The sequence below is a fragment of the Oreochromis niloticus genome, linkage group LG1, assembly GCF_001858045.2.
Source record: "Oreochromis niloticus isolate F11D_XX linkage group LG1, O_niloticus_UMD_NMBU, whole genome shotgun sequence".
NCBI lineage: Eukaryota > Metazoa > Chordata > Actinopteri > Cichliformes > Cichlidae > Oreochromis > Oreochromis niloticus.
The window spans coordinates 31,688,822-31,705,741 of NC_031965.2; the positions used below are offsets into that span (position 1 = coordinate 31,688,822).

A 16,920-nucleotide genomic window follows, 5' to 3' on the forward strand; every position below is an offset into this window, starting at 1 on the left:
GGCAGTGTTGTTACGCAACAGACGACTATTTTTTTTGTTACATAATAACGTCTGATTCTCCTTATTTGATGATTATAATGGGAGAAAACGTGGGAAACGCGTGATATATAGTGCATAAATAACACGCTCAATTAAGTTAATTTGAAGATAAAAACAAATAATTAAACCAACTTTGGGAGGAGAAACTCGGGACATATTTGATGATTTTAATATTTCCGTCGGGAAAAAACTGAAAAGAAACTAATGTTTAATATAGAATTATTTATCTTGTAAAATGTTAAATTGAGAGGGGAAAAATTTTCAAGAAAAAAAAACAGCCTTCCTACTCCTTATTATTAACTTACATCTTAGCATACGTACGAAACAAAACCTTATTGAGAGCCTTGCTTTTTTAAAATAAATTATGCTGAATGTAACAGACACCCTGGATTTTCTTTGATACTGCCTTTTCTTACCATTAATTGCACATTTTTAAAATAATGCAAAAGAAAATAACCTCTAATTCATTCATCCATTCTGTAGTAAAAACAGACACTTCGAGCAAAGTAGACTTGTACTAATACCAATACACTGTCTAGCATCCCACTTGCTGTATGAAAGCACTTTATTAATTTGGGGTTGCTGATGTCGAAATTCATACTCAATTTGCTCTACAGTCATGTTATTTCACAAGTGGCAATTGTAAATATGATATGAAAAGATGGGGGGGTTTTCTATTTATATGCTCCACTACATCCAAACATTGACGAAACATCAAAGATTTAATGAAAAAGGCATACTTTGTTCATTTTAGGATGACAGTGGGTGACCAAGATAAGCCATAGGCATCTCATTCAGTTTGCTGGGTGTGTGTCAAGAGCATGGATTAAGGGAAAGAGAAAAGACTTGTGTTTTGGTATTCCAGTCTAATCAAGGGAGCCACAAAAACACTTTGATAACTGCCACTTCAGTTTAATCAATATATTTCTAGATACAGTTCCAAAACAAAATAATTTATTGTTTACCTTAACCAGGCATCAGTAATGAGACCTGTACATCCTTCAGATTAAATACCACATTCCATTTTTATTGGCTCAGGTAATGAGAGGGAAGAGTCTGATGGGGTTTTTTTCCTCCAGAGCCACAACATTCTAATGATTTTGAAGATTCTAGTGGCTTATTTGTCACCTGGTCATTTTGTACATATATGTACAAGATTTGAATCTGCTGAAGGAAGCAGCTGGGTTACTTTGGTCTAGGATCAGTGATAGGATCACTTAACTGAGAGGTCAAAAGCCATCTTAAAATGTATCCTGCTGCATAATAGCCATTCTGGTCAATTGGTCATTCTGTGCAATTAAAAGAAGGCTATGCAAATATACAAATTGTGTTGGAGAAGCTGAAATACAATGAGCACAAACAGGCCATAAGTGAAGAAAAATTGATTTGCTTTTTTTGACAAAACTATGAGACTGAATATTTTTATAGGCATTTTTTAACTGAATTGAACAAGGTAATGTTTTTTTCTGGAAATCAGCAGATATTTTATATTTTGAGGCAGGGCAGCAATAATCACCCAGAGTGTTTAAGTACCACTGAACATCCGAAACTTTGAAACAACACTCATGCAGAGTAAATATAGTTCACAACAATACAAACCATGATTTAACAGCTTACAGATGAAGATGCAATATAAACTTCTAACCAGGTAATTAAAAGTCATTATTCACGTTTTTTTTCAGCTAATCTAATAAATGATTCTACAAAATCTCAAATCTTATACAAAGTTCCCATACTTAGTTTTCAAATTCCCAAAAGCAACACACTTTTTCAGCATTTTATTGATCAATTCCAATACTTAAAAATATATGATATGCTGGTCTTTGAATATTTTGCAGTTATGGAGAGAGACAAGGTAGCTGTTGCAACATACTATGAATATTGTTTAAGGTCAGTAAATTGCTCAGTCAGCATCCACCATACTTCCCACCCACGTATGCTCCATGTGGAACAAGGGGGTAGGCTGAATGGTTTGTTGAGTAGGAAAATGATGCGAGTCACATGCTGTGGGGGTTTTGTAGTCATTAGATCTCAAGTCATCTGAACACCTATGAGTGATTTAGGACCAACAAGGCTATGCTCTCAACCACCATCATCAAAACACAACATGAGGGAAAATATTTTGAAAGCATGTTTAGTCCCTTCAGTAGATTTCCAGAGATTTGCAGGCAACATGCCAGTATATATTGAAGCAGTCCAACACCTTATGAAGATAAATTAATTGAGATTGAGATAAATTATCTCAGTGGTTCCACCAGTTTGTATTTGGAAGGTCATGGAAAGATTCCTGAAATGGTTCACATAATGCAAAAGAAGAACACTGAGAAAAAAATCAGGGTTTATTTCAAAAAGGCTATTCCTTCACAGCCTGGTGACATCTTCACACATTAATTTCATTTTTTACTGAAATAAACTGCAAGTTTATGGATATTTTGTTGAAAAAGTCTAAGAAACCACTGCAAGAAAAGCTAACAAGCTTTACGTGAATTTTTGCCAGTCACGTATAATGATATCCACATTATGATCGAAACAGACAATGCTGGGATTTAGACAGTTCAGATCTGTGTATAATGTTACTGAAAGATTAAAAAAAATCTACAAAATTTACCACCAATCTCCTTCTATTACTGAAAAAACGTGTATGCAGACCAGTGTCTTCATTGGAAAAAAACAACAACTTAGAATTTCAAAGTACAATGCATATCCAGATGGATTCAAAGAAGGATGCCCATAAGAAAAGTTGGTGTCAGATCCCACACCTGATCTTTAAAAAAATGTTTCAATCAGACATGAAAACACAAACTCAGTCTCAAAATTGTTTTGAGTTAAATTTAAGTGGGGAAAAAAAACTGCCGACTCCAGCATACAATAACGGTTATTACATTCCCTTCGCTCTGCACACAAACAGTAAACCATCATTTAAAGAATATAAACATAAATACTTGATGGTTTCACAACCATATTCTGTCTCGTTCTATGCTCCTGCTAGCATATTTGTCCAAACCAAACAGGCTTTTATAGTCCTCATTTTTTCAACACCTTCTCCAGATAACCAATAAATCTTCTCAGGTTCACTCTGATGTTATCCAGCACACACAGCTGCTGAGGGCTGTATTTGCCTTTTCCTTCTTTACGAATCTGGTAGTGGAAAAAAAACAAAAAACAAAAGAATTGTTATTCAAAGGAGAATTCGCACAATGTAGTGGCGAGATAAGACAAAAATAAATGTGCTAGGTATATTTCCAGGAAAAAAAAGCATAGCTGAAAAAATATTGAAAAATTATCAAGCACACAGATCACTAAAGATGAATTTATCTTTGGTACCTTGGTCTTGAAGACAGGCTGTAGTGCCTTCAGTGCAGGCAGTAAACTGATGTTTTTTGCAGCCGTCTCTGCCTCCTCTCCATCCGCAAACACATCAAACAAAGCGTCAAGGGCTTCTCCATTTACAACGAGTTCAGGATCCCTTGTGGCAACTTGAAGCAACGCATTTCCGATCATCTGTGGAAGAAGAGGTTCTTTGAGGAAGAACAACTTTTCCAAAAGAATAAACGAGAGAAAGAGATACCTGGAGGGTTTCTGCAGTGCCCTTCTCTTTGGCTAATGTGCTGCCAGTGATGCCAAGAATGGCGACGGCGTTGACCCTCACACTGACAACATCACAGCGGGTGGCCGTTTCGCTCAAGCTCATCAGCTGCTGGGGGGTCATACACTAGCAAAAACAAAAGCCAAACGCATAGATACTGAGCTGTCAGGAAGAAAAACGGTCAACAGAAGCAAGTGTGACGTGGCAGTGGATTTTAAAGTTCAGTTCAAGGCGGAAATTTTATATTCAGGTCGGTTTTTATGCAGTTACAAAAGACAGAACTAACATGTGGAGTATTATTCAACCTGTACACTCCTGTCATGTGTTCTGCAGCCATGACAACAAAGACTATGTAATTAGGCACAGGGAAATGTAGAATCAAGCATTTTTATCATTTACCCTCAGCTAGCGGCTAAAAGTCGGGATATCTCGACCTCGGCTGCACGGACTTTGACCTCTTTTTGTAATCACCAAAACTGATTTAGTTGTTTATTTAAATAGTGGCGTCTTATCTACCTGTGGGATATTTTTGGAGGCAATCATCTGTAAAAGAGATCGCATGGCGCTGATGACAGCCTCTAGAAACTCCTCATCTTTGGGAATCTCTGAAAGAAACAAATGTAGTTTCGATTTGTAGTTTCCATTCTCACAAATGCATACTCCCTTTTTTTTGTTGCATTCTTTAAAATAGAAAAATAACAAATGGTACTATAATACTGCAGAAGAAGTTTTATTAATGTGAGACCTGGGGCACCAAAGACCAGAGAGGAGAGATGCTGTGCTGCTTCCTGCAGGGCTGTCGCACCACCCAAAGACTCTGCATCCATGGTGGAGAGGATACTGTGGAGGCAAGTCAGTGCCCGGGATTGAACACGCTCCATCCTAAAAAGAAGGTGTGACTTTTTATTTAAAAATTTAAAATTTATAAATGAGAAAGAATAAAGATGGTTATACTCAGACAGTGAAGATTAATGGAAGAAGAGAGGAGGATTACTTTTTTATCAGGCCTCTCCAGGAGGGATTTTGATGGCACAAATCCACAGTTTCCTTTTTAGGGAACTCTGTCTTCTTCAGAACCTTAAAACAGGAAAAAACAAAATTATGACAGGCCTTTTACATTTGGGAGTGGCTGCGTAGGTGCATATAAACTGTATGTGAAAGTGAGTTCTCTATGAAACTGCACAAATAACTCAATCCATTCAGCCTCTGGGAGAAGATGGGTGAGGTTCACCACATAATCAATCTAATCTGAAGTTTGTAATTACAGCAATGCAAGCTAAAATGACAGCTTAACAACATTCACAAGCGCGTCAAAGCTTTGGTGATGAACTGGCTAAGGTGTGACTGAAGAAGCAGACTGTCATTTGCCTTTTGTGGTATGCTGTGGTTGATCAAAGCCCCTTGAACTTCAGCTGACAAGCACAATGGAGACATCAGATTGGACACTCCATCACAAAGGCCATCGGGACCCATGTCGCTTTCATCACTGCTTGATTCCTCCTCCCACTCGTCATCAGAAGGGTCTTAACATGTGCACACACAGAGTTAATTAGAGAAATTAACCATGAAGATGTTTTTTCTAGATTCTCAAATGAGACATTTGTGAGCATTTCTCGCTATAATAGCTTATCCGATAGACAAACACATAGTTGGTGACTGTGTCATAGGAAATATATTTGACGAAAAATGCCTGGGGTCAGCATGGCTGTCCGTGGCCACACCACTCACCGTCAGAGCAGCACATGTTGACGATGATCTCCAAGGACGTTTGCTGGGCTGTCAGCAAGGCCGTTGCCTCCCTCAGCTCCTCCTTCCCCCTCTGGACAAAAACAATCAGCCATGTGACTCAACATCCTACTAAAACAATGCCTTTTAGCACTCTTATCACCCAGTCTGGGTTCAGCCGCCTGCCACAAAGAAAAATAATCCTACAGATGCATTCCACTATGTCCAGCTGCACGTTTCTTGCGGTGCAGTGAGCATTAAAACCCAGTTCAAGGGTGTTGCTCCTGAAGGAATAAGTGTAAAACTGTGTTTGTCTGATAAATAAATGGTTTACCACAGATGAATCTTTATACTGGTACACTAGAACAACCCTAACAACACGCAATATTAGAGGGTATTCTGGTACGTCACCATGAATGTCACCCACAATCCTAGGGCCTCGGCTCTGACTGAGCTTAGAGGGACAGCTCTGTCTCGCCGGAGTCAGGTCTGGGGACTGTCAACTTGGTGGAAGCCACAAGTTGGTCCTCAGCTGAACCTTGTTGGGTGTCCCTAATCCGCTCCCCCCTAAACCCGACAGTTTGTCTGCCCTGTCGCTCTGGCTCACATTTCAGCATGACTCACACACCACCTTTTCACCAGGCATTAATGTGCACCTCAAAAACAAAACAAAGAAACCCCAACAACAAAAAACTCGAAACCAAATTGAGATTAACCCTTTAAAACACCTGAGATATGCCCCTAAACTTTGACTTATGAGTCATTAGAACCCCAACCCGAATCACTTAAAATTGGTCTAAAAAAGCCAAACAAAAGTAAGTCAGTTTTCTTCCAGTTAAAAGTGCATAATAAGAGCCATAAATTCTTCTACCCCAAATGCCCTCTGTCAAGTACTGAATTAGCCACCAATGGTTTTACTTTAAGGGATCATTACAGCGTCATGTACACCATGTTATTATTAAACCTTAATCAAAATGATACTTTATTTCTGCTGTGGATGCTTACATTGGAATTTTGAGTTTTAAAAAGCTTACAATCTTTGCTTCAGGTAGAATATATTTTTTGTTCAGCATAATTGGAAACATTTGCATTTTTACAGTTGAAAACACTTGTCCACGCTCCCGTGCAAAACAGAGCGTATGCTCTGTGCTGATGAATAAATTAGAAGACAATGTGCATAAAATAAAATAATACTGGTCAATATCTCAGACTAGTTTACATACAAGTGGAAGAACGCAAATGGCAATACATAAGGGTTTACTGATTTCAGCCTCTATGCCCAGAGGCCCACAGGCTGAAAGTACAGAATTTTAATACCAAGCTGAGCATAATTAATTCAATACCCATATAACGGATCAGACAGTTTAGAGGTATGAAACAGCCAATTCCTCAACTGTAACTGTCCTTGCTTTGGTTTTGTTAACTCTAAATGGGCCTAAGAGATTGCAAGAGTTTATACGTACAGGCAAGAGGTCAGAGAAGTCATTATCAACTTTCGCAGCTTTTCCATTCCTCTTCTGTTTAGATGCTTCCTCCTCTTCAATCATCTCCTCCTCAGCGAGCTCTTCTGGAGCTTGGCCCTCTATGTCTGACACAGCTGGGGCGTTTCTGTGGCGAAGCTCCTCTGCTTGCCTAAGTTCAGGTATTAGCATACCTGCATCCAAATCCAGGCATTGTGATAAGGTAGCTACCACAGCGTTGACAGTCTCGGCCTGACGAGCAGCAGGCAGACTACTCTTCATGTTCCACAGCGTACCTGAGCAACACAACAGACAGAGTTCAAGCTCAGGAAGGGGTATTACACATTACAATTTACAGACTCCTGTGCTGGTCAATTTGACTAATTGTGGTTAAGTTTAGAACAACAACAAAAAAAAAGACATGAAAAGGGACAAATTGTACCTGCAGCCAGTGTCCTGAGGAGAGTTTGTGTCACGCCTGGTTGAGATGACAGCAGCACATTCTCCAGGGCTCCGAGCACAGCAGTGTTCATGCTACAAAGCAGCTCTGGGTTATCCTCAGTCACAGTGTGCAAACAGTGAGCTGGGGAACACACAGAGGAGAGTGTGTTTAAAAGCTGAAACTGGGCACAAAAGCTACAAGCTAGCTTTGTTCTTGGAGTTCCTTGCTGGTGTTAGTACCATATTAATAGCACAGATGTGTTAAGCATTAATCCTGTCAGTACTTGTTAGAGGTGTGTTCCCTAATAAACGAAGATGGTTAGAGAAAACCTAAAAAATGTACACCTTTATTTAATAAAATCTCAATGTTAAATAGCAAATAAGAATACATGCTTTACACATACCAGCAGATATGGCTAGTTCCAGGTTGTGTGGGTGTTTCTCCAGGCACTGAACAACCACATCCAAGAGTCCGGATTTGTTAAACACAGACAACGCCTGGCTGCTGCTTTCACTGAAAGACAAACAAATAATACAAAGCATGCCTTGGTCAATGAGAGTGATTTATCAGAGACGATGTCAGAAAACTAAATTCAAGGAATAAACTCACAAATATATGGGGATTTTCTGTATTTCTTTTACTTTTATGTAGTTACTAGACATAGAATATTCTCATGAGCTGAACACTAAGCAACAGCAAAGGACAGGTGAATGGATGATGTTTGGCATATCCCCAAAGATTTTATAGTGAGAGCCATAGCAAGACCTGGCTATGTATGTGGCCAAACTGACCTTTCTGAGCCAATAATAATTTTTAAAAAAGCCTTCTATGAAAACAAATAAGGTCAACTCACCATAGATTCCACAGTAAGTGTACAGCTTCATTGGCTACATCCTCCACTCCATTACTTTGGTCTTTCATCGACACAACGGCACTTTCAAAGCCAGCACAGCACTGGAAAGCAAATGTGTTGCAAATGTGAACAGAACAAGTAAAACAGGTCCCAACTTTCCAATCATTCATCTGAACATATTTAGATCATTTCTGACCCCCAAAAATGTGAGAAACTTTTTATGGGTAATTTAAGTTACACAAAGGCCAACACTGAGCTTGGATCTGATGCCAGTGTACATTTATATATAACCACAACTATATTTGCTCTGAGATACAAACTAATTGCTGAGGATATCATAGCTTGATGTTGCTGTAACAGCTGCTGATGAGGAGCAACTGAAGTGATGCGGTGAGCGAAAAGCAGCGGTGGAGTCTCACCTCTCTAAGCAGTGCTGTCAAAGGAGTCATGACATCGTGCTTCACCATGTCCTCACACACCTCCTGACCTCCACATGCACTCAGATTCCTGTCAAGGGAAGACACACACAGACGCATAGTCATCAGTCACTCAGAGGAGAGTCACGGTCAGAGATGCTGTTTGTAATTGTGTGTGTGGGGGAGAGGAAAGAAGAGGGGGGGAGCCGGGAGATCCACTGTGAGCACTGGTTTTATTTTGATTTTGAGGAGACAAAATGCTATTTAGGGTTTACTGAAAGGCCTCAAATCAGACTAGAGGTTATTATTACATAAAAAGAAGAAATAAATGTTACAGTTATGATGATGGTAACTGTTTCAGTGGCTGCAACGGTTGTGACATAACAGGAAGAACACCTAACAGGCAAATCAAATCCATTTTGCCCATCTGCAAATATCAATGAAGGCATCCCTGTTAAGCTCTCAGGATTGTGAAAAATGACAAAAGCCACCAAACCAAAAAAAGTCTTAAAACAGCCCAATGGCTTGACTGTAGCATGGCACCCCCTATAGAATCAATATGACACACAGTACTGCACTCATCATTCACAGCATGGTGTCACACACAAAGTACAATACTGTGCAAAAGTCTTTTCTTTTTTTGCCAATCAGAGCAAAGCGATTAAAAAAATCTGACAATACTTTTCCGTGTTCGTAATTCCACAGCCAGGACCATGTTTTACAGATGGCTGTAGACACTCACTGCTGTACCTCCCTCTGTACATATTGACAATTTGAACCAAAAACTTTCAAATTTCTATATTCATCTATATCTATTAGACCTGTTGCCACTTATTTTCAGTCCAGTTCTTGTGTAATTTGGCATGCCATAGCCTTTTCTCCCTTAAGAATGTCTTCTTGCCAGCCAAACTTAAGCTCAGAACATTTCTTATGAGACTTTAGTGAACAGGGAATTGATTAACTAAAAGGCCAGATTTAGTTCTCACATCTGTGCTGGATTTGTTTTTATTTCTTAAGGACATGACTTTCTGATACTGTTCATCTGCTGTAAGCCTTACACTTCTTCTGTCATCCTCAAACGTCTCTTTAAATAGCTATTTGGGAGTTAACTTGTTGGTGCAAAAACACTATTTTTTTAAAAAGCCTGGAAAACTATTGATCAAGGCCACATAAAAAAATGCAAGCGAGGCTGTCACCTTGTAAGAAAAATATAAAGAAATAAGGGGTGGCTCAAGACTTTTGCACTGGAAAAGTACTAGAAACATTCTGTGAGGTTTAATACAGTCGTCTCACAGAAGAAAGGTCCTGGGTTCTTCTGCCCAACTGTGAACATTTCTGTGTGAAGTTTGGATGTTCTCCTTGAGTCTGTGTGGGTTCTCTCTGGATAATCCAGTTTCCTTCCACAGTCCAAAGACATCCACGGTAGGTCAACTTGTGATTTCTAAACTGGTTGTCCGTCTGTCTGTGTTAGCCATACTAGACTGCTGACATGTTCAGGCTACATCTCAGCTTTCACCCCACGACACTTGGGATAGGCTCCAGTCCACTCATGATTCTGAGGTGGATAAGCAGTTAAGAAAAGGGATGCAAGGATGGGTTTAGGCAAAGCAGCTCACTGGATAGTGTGTAGAAGCCAACAAATGCCACCCACTCAACAGAGGTAAACGCACTGGACTATGAGCTGTGCTATTTGTATTCTTATATGCACCTCTCTCTGTGAAGTCCTAGAAAAGGTCAGTTCTGTAACACCACACTGACTGAAGTGATTGGAAGAAAAGAGCCATGATTACATTTTCTAATGTTTTCCGGGGCTTTTGTTTCACTTTCTTTAAGTATAGCAACCTTTTTTAAACACATTTCTTAGCTTTCTGCATTTTCTGTTGCAGTATCAACAGTGCTCACTAAAAACTAGCACACAATACATGTATTATGCATATAAGCAAAAAGCATGTGTAGCAGGTAAACTAAAATATATAAGGCAGCACAATGAAATGGCACAATGTGATTAATTTTTTTTATTATCCAATAACACACTTTTAAAAACTGCAGAAGCATGTGACTGACAACTGACTTCCCTCTACCTGCACCTGACTCTCTTCAAAGCAGGAGAAGCACTGACGTTACTAACGTCAATTAGTAATCTGGGTCACACAAATGGGAGAGAAATTAAGCTGAGGCATGTGGTCAAGTAATAAACTTTCTCACTTGCTGTAATCGAGAGAATAAATATTAAAAGCATTGTCTTGCTAGCATAAACAGCCTCTTTTTGATGATTCTCACTCCATCGCAAAGTATCTACATACAACTAAACTGTTAACCACAGGAGGTTTAAACAGCCAGAATAATAATGTGAGGGTCCCACACCTGCCATTGAAACAACTCTGGCAACAACTCATGCCAGGAACTGGCTCTTTGAGGTTTTCAGCAAGTTTCATTAGCTCTTCTGTTAGCAACAATTTGCTGCGCATGTGCTTCATGGAGCCTTGGGCACCTACAACTCATCATCTGTTTACCAGTTGTCGGCCCTTTAATTTGTCACATCATCACTGGTCAGATCATCCATTACCATGGGCTGAGCTTCCACTGCTATGCTGATGATACACAGTTATCATCAGCATAGCAGTCACTTCCCTCCTCTGTGCCTTGTAAACTGACTAAAAAGACATCAGAATTTGAATGTCAGCAAACTGAAGTCTTGGTTGTGGTTCCCAATTCAAAGCTCCCGAAGAGGGAGGTCCTCTGGAGGTCAACATCATCAAATCTATCTCTAAATCTGCCTTCAAGAACACATGTCCAGACTAAAACCTTTATTCTCAAACTCTGCAGCTGGAACCCTCACTCATTCCTTATCACCTCCTACTTTAACTACGCCAATGATGTTCTGTTTTGGTCGACCATCCCTAATCTTATACCTCCACCAGAGACTGCCACTTCTCTTCGTGCCCTTGCTCATACAAATCACTGCAAACTGACAACACAGAAAAGTTCTAATATGTTTTATGGTGACCCCAGCACTAAAATGGCCCATTCTAGCAACAAAATAGGTCACACGTGTTGATAACTTTTTAAACTTGTGAGATGACCCGAGTGGTCCAGGTCTTCGTCAAGTGACAGGAACCCAGATTATTTGTTACACTCAGACTCACCTGAGAGCTCCAGTGGCAGTCTCTCTGACAGCCAGGCTCCGGTCCAGCAACATGGGACCCAGGCGCCTAACAGCATCCCTCTGGAGGAAACCCGGAATGGTCTGACTCTGCTGCACCACCCGAGAAATACTGGCACATGCAAACTCTCGCACATCAGCGCTGGGGCTCTGCAACTATAGGAAACGTGTTTAGCACGTTAGCACGTGACACCAGCTGTTCAAAATCTGAAGTACTGTGTGTTCATTCAACTATCACCAGGTGACCTTTTGTAACACGAAATATAAAATCAATAAACTGATCGCTATACGTAAGGCCATTTAAATCACAGAATATAAAGTGGGGCGCAATAATCTTTAAAGAAAATGCTAGAAATTGCAAAAATAGGAGCTTTGAAACGTTCAAAGTTAGAGACATTCATGTAAGAAGAAGCAGTGTATGTCCCTACTTTCTCAAGCAACTCCGCAGCTGGACAGCTATCATCACCATGCTCTTCCTCCTCGCCGTCTCCTTCCTTCACCGCAGTCACCGGCAGCCCGACCGAGTTGAACTGGGGACGTTTAAACTTATTGGTTTTACTTTTACCCATTTCACGTGATTATTAAAGTGCGAGTTGCGCGTATAACGCGGTGTTTACTCCCTCCTCTTTTCTCTGACACTGGGGTTGTTGAGGATCAAACACACGCTCCGGCTTCTGCCTTGTTGGAGGCCATGTGGAAGACTGTTCCCTGCCGTAAAGTGTTGGTTGCTAAGAGAAAGCACGACACTGTCGCAAAAGCGCACGGACTACGCATGTAACAAACTGCATAGGAAGGATGGGAGAAGGCAACAAGAAATAAAGAGACAGCTCTGATATTCCCACGTCTTATGAATTTATTTATTAGGCAAATAACCTTTAAAATAGAAATATTTTAGATAAAATACATGCTCAACAGAAACAGAAATATACCCTCACTCTGAATGTGTAAAATATATCAAAGGTTACATGAGCAAATCAGCAGCTTCAATGATGACAACACAGCAACACTGTTAAAAAAAAAAGAAAAGAAAAGAAAAGAAAAGGGCCCTCTCAGTTCATTTCTTTGCTGGAAATGCATTTCCCATCATGCTTCATCTAAGAGCATCCAAAGGAATTAAAGACAAGAAGGCAATCAACAAAGATGAGGCCTGACAGAACCCAGGAGCGTGTGGTCACTGGATGTTTGGTCGTGGTTTCAGAATAAGTTTCCCCGTCTGCAAAAAGACAAGGAAAAATTAAAAAAAACCCCAAAACTTAAATTTTAGTAAAATTGTAAAAAAAATAAAAATCACCATGTTGACTCACATCATCACAGGACATGTTGTATTCTGCTAAAACTGTGCGGCAGCGAGCAGCAATACTGCAGGGGTAACGGTTAAAGACAATAACCAGGAATGAAAATAGGAATGAATCCACTATGTGATGTTCCTAAACCTGACAAAACTTGGCTTTGGATATCTGCTACTGATACGGTGTACAAGAAAAGAAACTATTGAGAGATCAATAAACTCAATTCTTTACTGTGACAAAGATAATGGGATTTCAGTCAAACAGGCTGTTTAGGAAGGTGAATGAAGTGACCTAGAGGTATCTGCATGGAACCCCAAAAGAGCTGGTCAAATTCTCTAAATACTAAAGAAAGGTGCTTTCAGTGCTTTAATAACCTCCTAAACAAAATGTACACCAGACCACCCTTTATGAAACCAAAGTTCATTCACATCAAATAAAGTAATTAACATAGCTGACAAGTGCAGTGCAAATCCTGATTAACAGTGCATTTTCTATTTCATGACATAATCTCCTGATATGGTTTTGAGCCTTCAACAACAGGCTGTTAAACCCACATGTGGACTCTGACCACTACACTGCTTCTTATCAAGCTGTTGTCTTGTTTGAAGCCTGTTTACTTATAATAGGAAAGAAAGCTTTATAAATATAGACTATGGGCAGAACTAAGGCAGGAACTAGACTGAATCATCTCTCCAGTGGGAAGAGAAAATATGAGTTGACAGGATGGCCAATGTGGCAAACATTTCAAGTTATTTCATTTAATAAGATACTTATTTAAAACTAAAAGTAAGATTTTTCCCTCCAGATGTTCTCTTTTTAGATGTCCTGCACAAAACATAAGAAAACATGAGCAAAAGTATCTAAGACAAGCTTTCTGTTGTCCATCTTAGTTTCACCATGGCAGACCCATGCGGCAGCATCCACCATGACACTGTTCAGCTGCCTGATATGAGTATAATCAGACTGTCTGAGGATCCATGATCTTATGACAAAGGTCAAGATGAAGAGATTAGGAAAAACCACAGCCTGGGAATTATTTTATCTGCAAGGCAACATCAGGCTAGATGTAAACTGGAACAAGTCAGTTTAATTTTCTCCACACTAGCCACCAGTACACTACTGCAGATGTGTGTGGAACAGTAAACATAGGACCTTAACTGAATTAAATTGATGGGCAATTGTCACAGATACCTGATCCAGCTACATGAGTCAGTATTATATTACGCTAATTTGTGTTTACTGAAGTAGAAAAAAACACAAGGATACATTGACGGCGCCACAACTCGTTTGTGTATTCCAGCGAAGAAGAGAGCTATTAGAGTGATGCAGCTGATGGTGAAGAAGGGATGATTCCATAGGGATGAAAAGAAAGATACCTGCATGACAAAAGGAACCAAAGCAACATTAATCTGGGCAAGAAAATATTTACTTTTACAGATGGTTTTCTTAGGATATGATGAGAGCATTTAGCACCAGTGCTTGTTTCTGCTACTTTATGACATAGAAATTAATGATGCATTTTTGCTCTTAAAACTTATGTCCCATGCTATTGATGATCAGTTTTTAGGGGAAAAAGTGACACTTCAGGGTGGATGAAAAATGTATTTCTTCTTAAATGTAACTTTCAATTTTGAAATTTTTATGTTGCCACTGGCTTTACTTATGAAGTTATGGAGGCTCAGAAATGCATGAAAGACAAATGAAGAAAGACAAGATTTCAGCACGCCCATATGTACTTCAAGGACCTTTAACTTCGAGAGTTAGGAAAGAATGAAGGTAAAATTTTGAATGACTTCATTAATCCTAATCCAAAAATCTGGAAACCATCTTCAGATTTGGCTGGTCTTCTATTGAATGAGGAATGAAAAATTTTCAGAAAGATGGAGACCTCAAACCATGAACACATCTAGGGAGACAAGCTAAAAGTTTGAGATATGCCACAGCTGATGGAGGTATTCAAACAGGCAGAGATAGAAAAGAGGCTTATGGGACAGAAAAACTTCTCATAAGACTAGCCTAAAATTTAACCATGTGGTCAGTTATAGTTAAAAACTGTACACATGTGCAGACACTACACCTCGATTGAAACTCACCTAAACTGTACTAATACGTGAGCAATTATCTATTAATGCATGAGGCTGCTTTTATTGGATCAAAAAGTTACCTATTGATACCACTTATCCCTGTTGGCTATACTGTTCAATACAAGGGATGAGATATATATATATATATATATATATATGAAAAGTCTGATTTCTCTTCGAGTCAGACTTTCTCCACAAATACTTACTTTCTGTGTGTCTGGGTCTATTAACCAGTTCCAAGCTCCAGTAGCCGTACAGACGGACACCACTATCAGTATCACTGAAACAAAACATAACAATAAGAGATTAAATTAACTCACCGTAGAGCTTTAGCTAATAGTTGCATGTTTGAGATCAAGATGAACTTCTTTCAGGTTAATTGCAATATCAAAAAGATGTCAACCATTGTAACTTCTCTGCTGTTGTTACTTACTTCTCCACCTGCCTGTGGCAGGTTGCAAACAGGAGACATACTCTGTCAGTCTTCTCTCAAAGGCCTTCAGGTCTGCAACAAAACAACAGGACCATGAGTAGACGCTGTGTTTGGACCAAGGATTACGCAGGTATCCCCAGGAAAGCTTTTTTTAGTCCCTTCCCCAATAGAATGTCATGAAATTTAATCTTAAAATAAAGTCAGCCTTAGCCCTAAAGCTCAGTTGGTGTCATCACTCCAAGTTGTAAACTAAAGACAGAAACCCACCATTAGTTAAAATGAAGCTCTTAAATGCCCTGTAGGTTTGCTACACTTTCACTTCCAAGCTGATCATGTTCCCTACATTTGTTTAAAAAAAAGTTGCTGGCTATGACTCTACGGTCCCAGTTACAGATGCGAGGGGATTTAACAATTAAACATGTGTTTGCATGTAAATAATGAAGGGTATCAGTGGCTGAATGTTTTGTCAGTTAAGCTAACGAGCATGCTAAGAACACTAGCCGGCTAACGCATCGTTACGCCAAAATTTGACAACGCATCTTAAGACGTTTGCTTAGTAAACATTCCCTGGCTTTAGCTGCAACGACTAAACCCGCTGAAACTTTACATTTGATTAATTTGAGTAGCTTTTAGTGTTGATTACCTTCGGCCTGTTCCAAGGAGTTCATGTCTGAACCACTATCTATGGTCTGAGAAGCAGCTACAACACCCTTCCCCTCAGCTGTAGGACAGGCCTGCTGACCAATCCTGATCGAGTGTGTGCGCAGCTAATATGATTGGGTGTGACCCAAATAAAGGGCGGTGCCAACGTTGAAGTCCCGCCTGCTGCAGGCAAACAGCATGGACGGCAGGTTTCGCTGTTTTGAACAGTCAAGAAAACTGTTCCAGAAAGCGCTCTTACAAATGGAGAGTTGTTTGACATGATTACATTTAAAAAAAAAAAAAAAAATTACATGGGAACAAATGCAAGCATTGTATTAGGATTCAAATATATTTAATAGTTTGAAGTCTTTGAGCAGACGGATCAGACTTTGAGTTCAATGATTGTTTGAAATCCATCCACCCCCACACAGTTCAGGGTCACAGATGGCATGGTCCTGGAACCTGTTCTAGCTACCACAATGGGAGAAGCAGGGGTACACCTTGTACTGGTCACCTTCCTGTCAGAGGGACAATGCAGACTTAAATTGATTTCATTTAGTTAAGACTGGAAATCTTTTGAGTGATATTCAGAAAATGAAAATGTGTTCATCTTGGCCTTGATCTGTTTATACGTTTTACTGTTCTGAAAGCCACACACACATATATAAATAAAATAACCCACACACAACACTATACAATTTCTTGATATTTTTACTTCCAACTCTGAACTTGCAGAAGTGTATGGAGGGGAAGACAGAAGAAACTACTCAGACTGAAATGATGCCTTT

The 16,920-nt window shown here is 39.6% G+C and overlaps 2 protein-coding genes across 2 annotated transcripts; both read right to left on the reverse strand.

The window, feature by feature from the left end:
• Nucleotides 1-2,041: 2,041 nt before the first annotated feature.
• heatr3 (HEAT repeat containing 3) lies at nucleotides 2,042-12,396 on the reverse strand. The gene is made up of 15 exons (XM_013266282.3): nucleotides 12,113-12,396; nucleotides 11,668-11,840; nucleotides 8,525-8,612; nucleotides 8,106-8,206; nucleotides 7,656-7,765; nucleotides 7,253-7,393; nucleotides 6,814-7,106; nucleotides 5,354-5,444; nucleotides 4,994-5,148; nucleotides 4,620-4,702; nucleotides 4,371-4,507; nucleotides 4,142-4,230; nucleotides 3,608-3,751; nucleotides 3,364-3,540; nucleotides 2,042-3,177 (listed from the first exon to the last, which is right to left on the reverse strand). Exons 1-15 carry the CDS (start codon nucleotides 12,251-12,253, stop codon nucleotides 3,064-3,066), a joined length of 2,037 nt encoding a protein of 678 aa, XP_013121736.1. The 5' UTR covers nucleotides 12,254-12,396; the 3' UTR covers nucleotides 2,042-3,063.
• Nucleotides 12,397-12,514: 118 nt separating this feature from the next.
• On the reverse strand, nucleotides 12,515-16,289 carry cnep1r1 (CTD nuclear envelope phosphatase 1 regulatory subunit 1). The gene is made up of 6 exons (XM_005447658.4): nucleotides 16,134-16,289; nucleotides 15,491-15,562; nucleotides 15,264-15,337; nucleotides 14,240-14,349; nucleotides 12,989-13,043; nucleotides 12,515-12,897 (listed from the first exon to the last, which is right to left on the reverse strand). Exons 1-6 carry the CDS (start codon nucleotides 16,156-16,158, stop codon nucleotides 12,856-12,858), a joined length of 378 nt encoding a protein of 125 aa, XP_005447715.1. The 5' UTR covers nucleotides 16,159-16,289; the 3' UTR covers nucleotides 12,515-12,855.
• Between the last annotated feature and the right edge of the window lie 631 nt (nucleotides 16,290-16,920).